Here is a 13,959-nt window from a genome sequence, read left to right as displayed (position 1 = left end):
CTGTCACTGGCCAAACAGAAGGGACAGAGGATTTTAATTAACTTTAATGCATTTATTTCCATTTAAAAAATAAGCTCATTCGTGCAGTGACAATAAAGTACATGGGGAACATACATTTTGTTTTACAAAGAAAAGGAAAAAACTGAAAAATATCGTTGCTTACTAAAAGCTGCACAGAGAAGGGGAAAGCAGGACAGAACAAAAGAGAATGCAACCCAAGAGTCTTGCTCTCCAGGCTATAGTTTTAGTGACTGTGCAATACAGTTTATACCTTGGCCATCAGGAGCTCTAATTACTTGGAGGTCTAGAACTTCAGGGCACCATTTTCGTTTCGGGTTTGTTTTTGTGTTTCCCACATGCAATACTTTATGGTTTCTTATGTAATCTTTTATGGTTTCTTAAGGTAACACATGGCAAATATTTTTAAATTCAGACAATACATATAAAGAAGAACATGAAAATTACCCACCCAGTGAAAATCATCTGTAACCTCTAAGTATCTATCCTTCCAAACTTCTTTTTATATATACAGACTTCTGTTTATACCAGTGGGACCAAACTATGCACACTGATTTTTAACTAGATCTTGTCACCATATCAACCATCTTTCTATGACAATAAATAAAACTAGACCTATACCATCATTTTAACAGCTACATAAAAGTAACAGTGCTTTTATGGTTATACCCTAATTTATTTCATGTATTGCATATTGGTGAGCTTTTAAAGCTGTTTTCAATATAGCTCTATTATACAATGCTGAGATCAACATCCTCACACATATAATAAATCTTTGGGAATTGAACTGATAATTTACTGAAAATAAATTCCTAGAAGAAGAATTTCTGGGTCAAATGTTTTGCGCATTTTATATAGATATTGCTAAATAACCCTCCACAAAAGGCATATGATAGAAACGGATTCCCCATATGCTTGCAAAAAGTTCAGCAATCCCACTGAAATGTTTGGAATTTTGCATGCTTCCTCAGTCCTAGGATTTTGTTTTCCTTATTTCCAGAAAATCATCATCCCTTGCCTCGTTGAATTTTTCTCTTTATTCTCTTCTTCTGGAACTGTTATTAGACTTATATTAGACCTCATCTCTTGACTTCTCACTCATATTTTCCATCAATCTATTCTTCTCTACCAAATTCTGGGTGATATTTCTCAGGTCTACTTTCCATTTTATCAATTCTCAATTCATCTGGAACAATCAAATCATACCTTTTTTTTAAAGCTTCTTGAGCATTTAACTTTTTGAAATTTGTATTTGGGTCTATTTCAAACTGCGTATTCTTTATTCCTAGTGTCATTTTTTTTTTTTCATTTTTGGGTATGGCTTCTATTCCTTTCTTTAAGGAATATTATTATCTGTAACAACATGCTTGATGGGTTTTAGGAGCAGCACCCCATCTGGAGAAGAGATGTCCTTGCTTTGAGACCGCTCATGTGATTCAAACCACGGCTGGACATGCTAGGAAGGAGGAGATCTTGCAGTGGCTCCTGCCTTCCCTGCTCGGGAGACACGGCTTCTGTGAAGTTATGAGTCCAGACCACTGGGAGGAGGAAGGAGTTACTATATTGCACAGTAACTAAAACTATAGCCTGGAGAGCAAGACTCTTGGGTTGCATTCTCTTTTGTTCTGTCCGGCTTTCTCCTTTTCCGTAATAACATCTTAATATCTGTAATCATATTTTAAAATGCTTATAGTTTCTTTCAGATTGTTCTGTTGTGTCTAGTTGTAGAAGTGTAAATTTTGCCATGTGTTGGGTCTGCTGGTTCTCCCATATGGTTTTGAATGTTCAATTATGAGCTCATAGAGTGCGGGGGTTGTTTCCGTGTGGTACGCTAGATTCTCTGGTTGTGGAAGTGTTCCAGGTGGTGAGCCAAGCACCCATTAGTACTTGCTTGCACTCTTGTGTGCATATTAAAGACAATCTGATGAAAGGACCGTTCTGAAAAAGGTTGAGTGTATAGGGAAACTTTTATCCTAGGGAGAGGCAAGATATTTTAATGACTAAGAGCAAGTTCTTACTCTGTATTCAGTCCCAGCTCTCCCACTTACTAGCTATGTGATCACATGTGAACTAAACTTCTCTGTGCCTCAGTTTCATCATCTGTAAAGTGTATATGATAACAGAGACTGTATTCTAGGGACACTGTAAGAATTAAATGAGTCAGTACAAGTAATAGATGAATAGTGCTTAGAACAGCTTCTTCTTCCAGCTTCTTGTAAATAATATGTGCTATGTAAGTGTTATATGGTACTGTTATTATTAGTTGCACAAAGGTTCCAGAGGGCACCAAGGAAAGGAGGGTCTGACAGAGAAAGAAAAAGAGAGAGGCTAAGCCAGAGGAAAAGAAACCTGGAGCTGTGTAGAGAAAAATAGAAGGGGACATCCCACCGGAGGGACTTGAAAGCAAGCAGGAGGGAGAGACAAGGTAACACCGAGTGGCCTCCCTATTCCAAATGGAACAGTGGGGTCTACCGAGGAAGAACCACCCAGGTTTACGCCATGGAGGTCTCTTGGTTGGTGCTGCTCTGGCTGAATCACAGCAGATCGTCTTGTGGGGTCAGGATGGGTGCCCAAGACCGCGGTGTTTGGGTGGTTGTGGCAAACTTGGAGCTCTCTCCTCAAGCCTGTGGGACATACAACTTGTCTACCTCGTCCTCTCTGTTGTCTGGATTCGGTAACTTCATTAAAGCCTGTCTCCCGAACAGAGAGTCCAGGAGCCGCTGCTAGGTCTGCTCCTTTCTAGCATGTCCAGCCTCGGCTGGTATCATGAGAGGTCTCAAAGCAAGAACATCTCTTCTCCAGAAGGTGCCGCTTCTAGAATCCATCAAGCCTATCACAAAATATTCCAAACTTGAGAACCATATGATTTTACTGATATGTGGGATATAAAACTGAAAGCAACAATGGAACAAGACAAGCAAAGAAACAAAAACTGATAGACATAGACAATAGTTTAGGGGTTACTAGAGGGTAAAGGGGGAGTGGGGCTCTAGAGGAAGGTAAATGGGGTCTAATATATGGTGATGGAAAGAGAACTGACTCTGGGTGGTGAACACACAATGTGATATATAGGTGATGTATTGTAGAACTGTACACTTGAAACTCATGTAACTTTGCTAACCATTGTCACCCCCATAAACTTTAATAATAATAAAAAAAATTCCAAACACCCCACAAAACTCTTACAGCAGCACACAAACATAATACAACTTACTAGAGCACCAGAGTGAATTAAAAAAAATCACTAAGTGTCAAGAAAATTTAAAAAAGGAATCAATGATCTTGACGTGGTTTCATTCAGAAAAATGAAACATCTCAAAGTCATAGGACTGCTTGATAATGCCTTAAATCCAATTATCTAAACAGCTCGAAACCACCAAGAAATTATTCATAGCATTATGAAAAAAGTTTTTAAAATGCTATCTGGCCAAGATGATATGTTACAAATAATAAAACAGTGACCATAACTATATTTTGTTATCTGTTTACAAAAACGCTTTTAAAAACATTAATCATTACTCACTGTCTTCCTAATAGGTAACCACTAAGTACCACCTTTGTGCATGTAGGCTCACAAGACAAGCAATTAAGAATTTTAACCAAAACTGGGGAGAGGGAAACCTAGTCAATTTCTTACCAGCACTAGAAAGTAAAAGTGCCCCTGAATATCTGAAGGCATTGGGCCATTTTATTTCGGTATGATTCAGATGTAGTTTCATTATGACACTGATTTTTGGAAAAAGTTGGTTAAAAAAAAAAGTTGCCAGAGAACAAAAAAGTGTGAGATTGATGAATTAAATCCATTTTAAAGAAGAGCAGGGGTACAAAAGCAACTTGATTCAGTTTATCAAAAACATTCAGTAGTTCCCAACTGCCATTAAGAAAAACACAAATCCAAACTTCTCAACATCAAATAATTCCCTTTAAACCTCTGGCTGCCCCTACACTTAATACCCAAAGTTGCAGCATCCTGATGGTATGGAATGAGCCTGGAAACCTAAGGGTCCATGTTTTTTCCCAAACCCTTAAATCTGCTGGCCAAGCAAAACCCTCAAAAGGAGCTCCCTTTCCTAAGAAAAGAGTGAGAAAGAGCAAGGGCGAGAGGAAGGGACGGACAGACAAGAGGGGAATAAAGAACTCCTCAGTGTGGAGAAAGCAAATGGTACCTGGAGGCTCAAAAAACGACACTGCAAAGCTTTGTGAACATGGCGGGAGAGGACACCAACATTACACGTTGAGTTTCAAAGTTCACACTTCCAAGGGAAAGTTTAACTAGTTCTACGAAAGAATTCTATCTTACTCTGATTTTTTAAAAAATCTTTCTCTAATCTATGCATGTAAATTTCCCAGCTACCCAGGGAGTCAGCATTTGCTAGGTGGTAAGTAGAGCTTTTTGGCCACGGCTATCAGAAGAACTGTGGTCATCAACAAGAATGTGGGGAGAAAGCCAGGTTGCAGCCAGAGAGCTGTGCCTGGTGGTTTTCAATACAATTTGTTCTTCCTCCCCGTCTAAAAATTTGACTTTCTTCCTCACTAATGAAGTGTCAATTTGCTGTAACTTGTGATTAAACTCTCTACTACCTGCCCAACTCTGTTTAAGCTGATCACTATTAGCGTGAGAAAATTATGTTATTTTACTTACAATTAATTTGATTCTAGAGGTTTTTCTGAAATGATACAAGAGGTTCAATAAAGCAGGAATCGGAGTAGCAGGAAGAAGCTATGTAATAAGCTTATTAAAATTCATGGTGAATTTTACACAATTGCTTTGAATGAAAAGCATCTTATGAAATATATATCCCCAATCTAGCCCTGAATGATTTCTCCTTAGAATACTTGCTCGCAGTGAATAATTCAGATAAAATATTAACAGGATTCACTTTTATAATACATAAGAATATATAAATATATAAAAAGACTCCAACAATAGCGTCTTCCCAGTCAGCTTCTGAGAGGCCACACAAAGGATTTTAGGTGAGTCTATAACAAATGCAGGCATGTTTTAGCAACAACGGTATCCCCAAAGGCAAACTGTATTGCACAACCAAGACAAAAAGATCCCAGCGACCATAGCCACTGGGGCCCTCTCATGGAAGTCACAAAATCCCTGAAATGAGCTCAGTCTCTCACATCTCTTAACAGATACACACAGGTGCCTAAGGTAAAAAGAGACACACGGTCAGAGTCTGAAGTTGTTAACTCTCCTTTCTTTGACCACTCAAATTTTTTTCTATGTAAGCCAACTAGGAGAGTTCCATAGCTTCACAAGACACCTTGCTCTCTGATCTCTCACATTAAGTCTATTAACCTCCCTGAAAGGTATGTTAGTCCCTGAAAAGCTATGTCAGGAGTCTCAGGGTATTGGCCCCAACTAACTTTGACAGTATCGAAACACTTTAATAACCACAGGTTCCATTTCCTCCTCGATACATGGACGGAGAACGCTTACAGAGAAAAGGAAGAAACAAGTTCTCTAACTCTACTGCTAAGAATGCTTCCCTTGGATTCTCATCCAAACAAGCCATTCTTGACTGAGTGGCGGTGACATAGTTCACTGCCCTAAATGTTAACATCTACTCTGCAGGCCGTCTCACTCAGAGGTCCTTCCTATATTAAAACGCTCATGTAATCTTAAAAGGCAGGGTCCACATCTTATGCACCATATTGCATTTAGCCCAGATGGGGTGATTTCTCCTCTGAAATACTATAAGATGATGATGTCTGAAAAGAACCTTATTCAGAAATTTCTGTTGACCCTCATGAGCACCAATCACAATTTTATATCACAGGAGTTGCTTCATAAATACCTAAATAAATAAGAGCTTGAAGTTTGATATCGCTTTACCAGAATTATCAGAATCGCTTTTTCTGTGTACTCAGTTTTTTTTTTGTTTTTTTTTGGTTTTTTTTTTGTAATCATTGCCAGTTTTATTCCTCTGGCTAAGAGATCCAGAGGTGATTTGAGGTTTACATTTTAATAGTTATTTCATCAAGAATTTACGTGCCCCCATTGTCCTTATAAGCTAGTTGCAAATTATTTGATTGAGTCTTATTTAAAAAAATTAATTCTGCCTGTGACACGTTCATTAAAAAATACACATAAGCAAAAAAAATAAAAATAAAAAAACAAAAACAACTCACACCACACAGGAATAAGCAGTTTTTGATATAGGTACATATGTATGTATGTATGTACGCATGTATACACACGCACATGCACACACACAATTTGGGATTTTATCCTACATATGTGAGCTGATACTAAATATGCTGCTTTGTAACTTGTTATGCTTTACTTTACAATAAAGAATGAACATATTTTTATGCATATTTGTGAAACTTTCCAATTGAAAATAGACCTGGAGAATGGTTCAAAATACAAAATCCAGTGACATGCTGGTAACAAGGAAACTACCTAAAACAAAATCCCACCAGATAATTAAAAGTAAAACAAAGGTAAAAGATACATCAGAAAATACTAACAGAAAGAAAGCAGGGGCCAGGAGCCAGATTTTACTATCAGACCAAAAAAAAAAAATTTAAAAATTAAAAAAAAAAACACTCAAGACCTAAAGCACACAGGATAAGGACGGCTGCGTGAATGTCTTTGCTTCCAATGCATCATCACAAACTTGTTTCTTACTCTTCTTATTTCTTCCCTAAGCCTTTCCAATTCATCTACTCCTCTTAGCATTTCTTCAGGGTCCAAATTCCTAACGGGAGTGTCCTCTTTAAATCCCTGGCCAGGTTCAGTCAGCCCGCTTCTTAGATTTCCTTCTGCTTCCTGGCTTACACCTTCTTCGGAAGGCTGAGGATTTCCTTCTGCCTCCTGCGGTACATCTTCTGAAGGGCGGTCTTCCTCGGCTTTTGGTATGTTCTGTGGTTTTCCTTCATTTTCTTCACAAGACTTTTGCATGTTGAGTATTTTTCTATTATTTTCTTTTTAAATAAATTAATCCTGCAGGGATCCAGGGGATCTTTCTCCCTCTTCCCTCACTCAGTTTGTGTCACGCCCAAAAGACCAAGAGTCCTGAAAGGATCCGGAGCACTTTTCTCCTTCTCCAGCAATAGGATGCAGCTCTGTGTACTCAGTTTTGTAGGTACATCTAGGGATGGTCACCGCCTTAAACCAACAAGCTGAAAGTTTACTATCTCCCCATTGCGCACACACAGTGTCAGAGCAGCTTGGGAGAGATGCACTCAGCAACGATCCAGCACGTTATACTCTGATTAGTCTAGTGAACGTCCACAGAATACTCATGCATTCTATTATCCTACTCCCTCTGTTCCAGTAACTATAATTATGCAGTCTCAAAGGGTGAATTATGTTGGAAATATTTCCAAAAAACACAAAGGTAAGATAACCGGAGGACTAAGAAAGGAAAGTGAGCCCAATCCTGCTTCAGTCCATAGGGACCCAGCACAGCTGATGTGTGCTACAGGAATAAGATTTGGGAAATGGGACTCTCTTACTTGCTCCTTGTGATCCAGTGCAATCTGACAAACATATTAATTAAAAGCTGAAAATTCCTTTCCTTTTCCTTTAGCTAAGTTTGGGCAGAGAGGCAGGAGAAAAGGGAGAGGCTGGAGGGTGAGGAGCAAGGAATGGCATTCTAATTCTTCTAACAGATTTCGGGCCACCCTCCCAAGACCGGAAGGTCTAGAGTAGACCTCTTGTGTTTCCTTCACCACTTTCTCCCATCTCTGCAAGTAAAGGAAAGGCCACCAACAGCTGGGGCTTGTAAAGTGAGGAACTGGGACTAGAAGAGCCAGAGCAGCAAATGGCGTAAGAGCTGGAGGCGGCCAGGTCCAGGACAGCGCCAAAAATGATGGCCAAGGCAGAGAAGGCTCTGGAAGGAAGTGATGGATCTGAAAATCACAGAAAAGTTGAAAAATAGAACAGAAGAGTCATTGAAAAATGAGTTACTGCACACAGCCTCTCAGGGCCAACCGACAACATAAGAAAATGGAATAAATGCTCAGACAAAATCCTAGGAGCCAGGAGCTCTGTAGGAAGGAGGGATCAGAGTAAAGTAAGCAAGACAACAATTTAATAGTTTACCGGAGGACAAGGGGGGAGGGGAGATGGTAGGAAAGGGTAAAGGGCGTCAAATATATGGTGATGGAAGGAGAACTAACTCTGGGTGGTGAACACACAATGCAATATATAGATGATGTATCATAGAAATGTACACTTGAAACCTATATAATTTTACTAACCAATAAATTCAATTAAAAAAATGTGTTGTCATCCCAATAAATTCAATTAAAAAAAAATAAGAGATTGGCTCATGGATAACAAAGAAGCAACTTGATAACTGAGACAACTACAGTCTAGACCCTGAACTTGGACATAGTTCCTTGTGAAGCAAGAACTAAACTGACAAGCTGTTATTTGAGGGCTTTGCAGGTCAAAGACTGTAATGAAGTGCATGGGGGTGGGCAGAAACAATATTTTTCAGAAAACAAATTCTAACACTTCTCTTTCTCTTTTCCTCTTCTGTCTGCCTCAAGTAGTAACAGAGGATGGAGAGAGAGGAGGAGAAGAGGGCAAAAACCGAGAGCAAAATATCAGGGAGAATAATTTCAATTCCATTTATCTCCCAGGCCAATACCTATATTGTGTGTGCATTTCCCAGTGACTATTTAAGGCAACACAGGGCTTCGATTTCTGCATCTTCGTTAGTCACATTACCTAAAACTGGACAAAAGATGCCTTGCTTTCTATCATGTTCTAAGATTCCAGAATTCGTAATTATGGTGACCACAGTAATAGATAATTCTCCTAACATTCTGGCATTTCATGAACAATCAGCTTCCAATTCCTGCATTTTCCCACTAATATTAGTTGATTTGAATAACACCGAGTTATTTACCATGTAATTTTCCTACTGGTCAAAATAAAATCAGCACAAAATGCTATTAGCTTGTTTAAAGCACTAAGATCAGTGAGGAGATGTGACCTCTTCTTTTCCCATTATAAAACAAAAGGCAGGGGGAAGAATTTTCTATCCTGTGAAATACCGCTTTTCCACTTTGTGGGTTTGTAAATTACTGGCTTTCACAGTGCAATCAATGTCATTGATTCAATGTGGATGAAATAAATAAGACACACTATAAAATTTGTTCACTCTCATTAAGCCTCAGTTCCTATTAGTCTTGCCCCTGACATTATTCTCATAAAGGTTGAAGCATCCAACTACTATAGCTGAAGATAGAACGTCGGCTAGTAAGTATTAGCCAACAAATTTTAATATCACCCGAGGTAAAGAAACAAAAGTGAGCATATATGCAATTTCAAAAAAACAGTGACATGCTGCAACATTTAAAATTGTTGTTTTCTAATAAAGAAATCTGAAATTCTTTAATAGTAATTTAAAAAAAGGTAATTTACAACACCAAATAAACTTTATACACTTGTATGGCTGGAAGGAACCGGAAGAATCATCTACACTTTCCCTGTTTCCAGATAAGACTGTGTAAGTTTTACACAGAGAAAATACATTTTTGCTAACTGTTAAGACTTCTGGGCAAAGCAGTAACCTAATGCCCTTTGGGAAGCAGCCTTTACGACAGCCAATGATCCCTGCCTGCTGATATTCACATCCCTGTGTAGATCATTCTCCAACTTCTGTAAACAATCGGACACAGCAGAAATGACAGCGAGGCATCCAAGGCTAGATCATAAAAGGCACTGCCACTTCCATCTTAAACTCTTTTGAGTCACTTATTCTGGGGAAAGCTAGCTGACACATCTTAAGGAAACTCGAGCAGTCCTATGGACAGATCCACGTGGTGAAGCCCTGAGGCCTCCAGCCAACAGCCATGAGTGGGCCAACTTGGAAGGAGATCCTCTGGCCCTACGCAAGCCATCAGGGGACTGGAGCTCTGGCCAACATCCTGACTATAACCTTATGAGAGACCTGAGCCAGACACATCCTCCTGAGCTGCAACCAAATTCCTGATCTACAGAAGCTGTGCGATAATACATCTTTGTTGTTTTAAGTTGCTATGTGTTCAAGTCCACCATTTAGACACATTGCATAGACTCTGTCTTATTTCTCTTATCCACAGAATAGGGATGATAAAATTTACCTGGCAGGGCCATTGTATTAAATGAGATTACGTATAAAAAGTGTCGAACACTGCCTCATCCATAGTAAGTTAAATAACTGTAATGTTATGTGAGTATCATTTTTAACTTTCTTTTACTGGTCATCACATAACTATAGTGAAACATTTCTAGAAGTCACAAAAGGCATCCCAGTACTCACTGAGCAACCACAAAATGTTTCTTCAGAGTGTTAGATTTTACTTACCCTCCCTTTAAGAAATAATAATTTTTTTTTAAAACCCTTTAAGCTTTTCTCCTGGATGCAGCTCTGTTTACTCTCTCTCTGAGTTTCTCAGAAGCATAATGAACACCAAAACCCAAACAATTAATAGTCCTGAAAAAAGGCGTATCAGCTTGACTTCTTTCCATCAGCAGTAAAATTAATGAAATCAAAAAATATAGCTACTCGACTGGCAAAATGTGACTTGCCCTGATAAGTGGCTATTTGTAAGAACATAAAAACCATAGTCAAGGCTAACCCCAGAGATTAGAGATGTGGGATGGCAGTGAGGGCCTCCTGGTGGCAGCATCCACCTTTACCTTATGGGGTAACCTTAACCGGATCATTCAAAGGCCTTGGTTCTGTTCCCAGTTGGACATTAGGAACTGCCAGTAACACTTACATCTAGAGTACACTCTCATGGTTTTCCTACTACTATTACTTTGGCCACTTATCAGCATCTTCTGCTGGCTTCTCCTCCTACATCAAAGCTCAGTCTCGGCCCTTCTCATGCTACCTCCCCCTGTGCCCCCCAGACTGTCAGACTATTGATCTTCTTTTCCAAATTTTAATGGCTCCCATGTTTATTTCTCCCCCTCACCTCTTACCTGAGCCCTAGACCCAGATGTCCATGTGCCAACCAGATATCCATATGCCCATCTAACTTCTCCATATAGGACTCTCAGGAGTATCTCAAACTTAACATGTCCAAACCTAAACTTCTGACCTTCTTCCCCAAATCTCCCCCTTGTCCAGTGTTATCCACCTCAGAAAAAGATCATTTTTAAAGCAATCAGGAACATTACTCCCCTTCTTTCGCTCTCCCATTGTTCGTGAAGACAAATCCAAAAGTCCAGCCCGCCCCACCACTGGTTCTAGTGAGAACTTAAAAAGCTGCCCTTCACTGCCATCTTCTATTTAATTGTAACAGATACAAGCCTATGACTTTGAATGTGAACAGTGCCCCCTAGAGTAGTGCTATGGACGAGGGGTGGATCTTCTCTTGAATCCCTAGAACTTCAAAGCTCTCTGACCGAGGGCTTGTATGTGACTGTTCCTTCTGCCCTCCACCCCACCCGTTCTAAGTTTATCTCATTTTTCAGGTCTTCTTCAGCACACCTTCCCTGACCACCACCACCTCCTCCAATCCAAAGCTGGCCCTCCTGCGATTTCTCATCATGCTGATTACTTCCTGTTTGTCCCATGTACTATACTGGGAATTAGTTAATCGTCTGTGCCCGGCTCCACTAAGTGATGACCTTTAGGAGGGCAAGGACCGCAGCTAACATTTCTCCCACTACAGCCCCAAGGCCTCGAGTAGCACCTGGTAATCATGAGTGCTAAATATAGACTTGATGACTGAAAAAAAAACACGAAAAATGGCTGAGCACAGAGGAGCATATCCCATGCGCTCTACGCTTATTGTTATATAGGATCCTATTTGGACCCCAAGTTTGAGAGGAACCCAGAAGTAAGATACTGGTTACATATCATAAGCTCTACATTTCCTTCCTCTACTTCTCTGCTTTTCCACAATGAATATAGTTTCAGTTTATTTCTTAGTTTTTTTTCTTTAAGCTAACACACATGCACTGCTACAAATTCAAATGGTTCATAAATCTATGAAAGAAAGAAAAATCACCTGAAATCTCACCGCCGTAAGAGAAACATGATTTAACATTCTGGTCATTTTTGAATACCTCTCTTTCTGAATATAAATGGAATTTTATGTTAATGGCGTATCATTTGCACGCACTGTTTTTGGTGGACACTATCTTCAAGTAACCGGTGTGAACATACCTTTCTCCATTTTCATTATTTAATCACATACAAACATACACATTGCATTGACTGACATATGTGGTGGTTTGTCATTATTTCTTTTGTAAACAATGCTTAAGAAAAGCTTGGAAGCTGCTTGTTCTAGAGAGCCCTTACCACACCACGTGCGCCTCTCTCTAAACCCAACATGCCAGCCCCTGGAAGGTCCTCCCCTCATGAAGGGGGCTCCTGTAGTTTCTGCAGAGAGCACAGCAGAACAAAGCCGCACGCCCCCAGAGTGACCCCTGCGGAGCTGGGGCGAAGCCAGAACAACCACAGCCTCCGTGCATACACATCATCCATTCTTCCATCCTCACTCCTGTAACCTTTCCAGTGGCATTTACATGAAATCCATCTTTTAGATAGTTTTAAATTCGTACAGTGCACATCAGCTTCTGCAATGAAAATCTATCGTGCTCACTGAAGCTGCTTCTTCAGCTCTTCCCTGGAGAAAACTGAAGCCACGGGGGACTGAAAGCAGTTGCAAAGATGCCATCAGGGTCAGCCTCTAAGAAAGAACCCTGACCACTGACATGGGGTACCCTAAGGGAATGGCAAAAATGCAAATTAAAATAAAAAGAAAACAGTTTGTACCAGCCTGTGGCAAAAATGAAATAAAATAAAAAATGAAATGAAATGTATAAGATCCAGGATTAAAGCGTATAAAAATTTCAACGTCTTTATATGTTTTTGATGCGCAAGTCGATTGCTATAGCTATCTAGAAAGTAACCTGGCAGTATCTATTAAATACATGTACCTTGAGCAGTCCTACTTTTATGAAACTATCCTACAAGTAAAAGAATCAATAGATAAGACTGTATGTTCAAATATGTTTGCTGAAGGATTGTTGACAGTGACTCCCAAATTGAAAACAACCTGAATGTCCATCACTAGGATAAATTGTAGGATGTCCCTACAGGAACACAGACAAATGTGTGGAAAGATACATCCCAGGCTGTCAACACTGATTACCTCTAGAAAAGGGGACTTGGGGGATGGCATAATAAGTGTGTGTAACTTAATTTGGTTTTTTTTGGTTTTTTGTAAGTGTGTTTTTCCAGGACCCATCAGTTCTAAGTCAATTAGTTGTTTCAATCTAGTTGTGGAGGGAGCAGCGCACAGTGGCCCACGCGGGGATCAAATGGGTAACCTTGTTAAGAGCACCCTGCTCTAATCAACTGAGCTAACCGGTTGCCCCCTAACTTAATTTGTTTTTAAACTAAGAAGAGAAAGGGAAAATATGTTTCTACACACACACACACACACACACACACACACACGCACACACACACACTCACATACACACCCCCCTCTACTTTTAGCCAGCCTAGTATGATGCTGAAAATGTCACTTTTAGAAGTTAATTTTTCTATTTCCAAAAGTCTGTTGTTAAAATACAAATATTCCTGAAGTTGTTTTTTTGGCCCTCAAACTTGGGGTGGGGTGGTGGGGCGGGAGGTAAAGTTTTGACTGAGATCCAGCACTGACAGCAGGCTGAGAGAAACATCCTTAGCTAGAACAGGTAGGTGTCTGTGCGGGGAAGGTGGGAGGAAAGGCCCTCGACTCCTGGCCTATTGACGTGCATCTTGCTGACACTGCCCTCGTCTGGGAAGAACACTGAATGGAGAGGTGGATAGGACACAGGGATTTCCTGCTTTGCCTGAAACCAGTGCTTTTCAGAAGGCTGCTCTCAGGTTTCCTTCCTTGTTCTCGGAGAATGAGCTCAAGCCTGGAGTTGGCCCTCTGCCAGCTGGAAGGGCAGCCAACATGGACCTAGAGGGGGTC

General features: G+C 40.1%; 2 protein-coding genes across 2 annotated transcripts in view; both read right to left on the bottom strand.

Annotated features, from left to right (window-relative positions):
- The window catches only part of GPR176 (G protein-coupled receptor 176), an 82,599-nt gene that overhangs the window by 11,495 nt on the left and 57,145 nt on the right, over window positions 1-13,959 (bottom strand). The gene's annotated exons all lie outside the window — the stretch shown is intronic.
- Window positions 6,421-7,092, bottom strand: LOC117024133 (transcription elongation factor A protein-like 8). Its single transcript, XM_033109496.1, has one exon. It carries the CDS (start codon window positions 6,932-6,934, stop codon window positions 6,581-6,583), a length of 354 nt encoding a protein of 117 aa, XP_032965387.1. The 5' UTR covers window positions 6,935-7,092; the 3' UTR covers window positions 6,421-6,580.

The sequence above is a fragment of the Rhinolophus ferrumequinum genome, chromosome 6 (genome assembly GCF_004115265.2).
Source record: "Rhinolophus ferrumequinum isolate MPI-CBG mRhiFer1 chromosome 6, mRhiFer1_v1.p, whole genome shotgun sequence".
Lineage (NCBI taxonomy): Eukaryota > Metazoa > Chordata > Mammalia > Chiroptera > Rhinolophidae > Rhinolophus > Rhinolophus ferrumequinum.
The sequence above is the reverse complement of the archived record's forward strand: the minus strand, read 5'-3'. Positions and strand labels throughout refer to the sequence as shown.

What these genes read in the sequence shown, in the direction of transcription:
- LOC117024133 (XM_033109496.1), bottom strand. Translation starts at nt 6,934, where the DNA reads ATGCAAAAGTCTTGTGAAGAAAATGAAGGAAAACCACAGAACATACCA.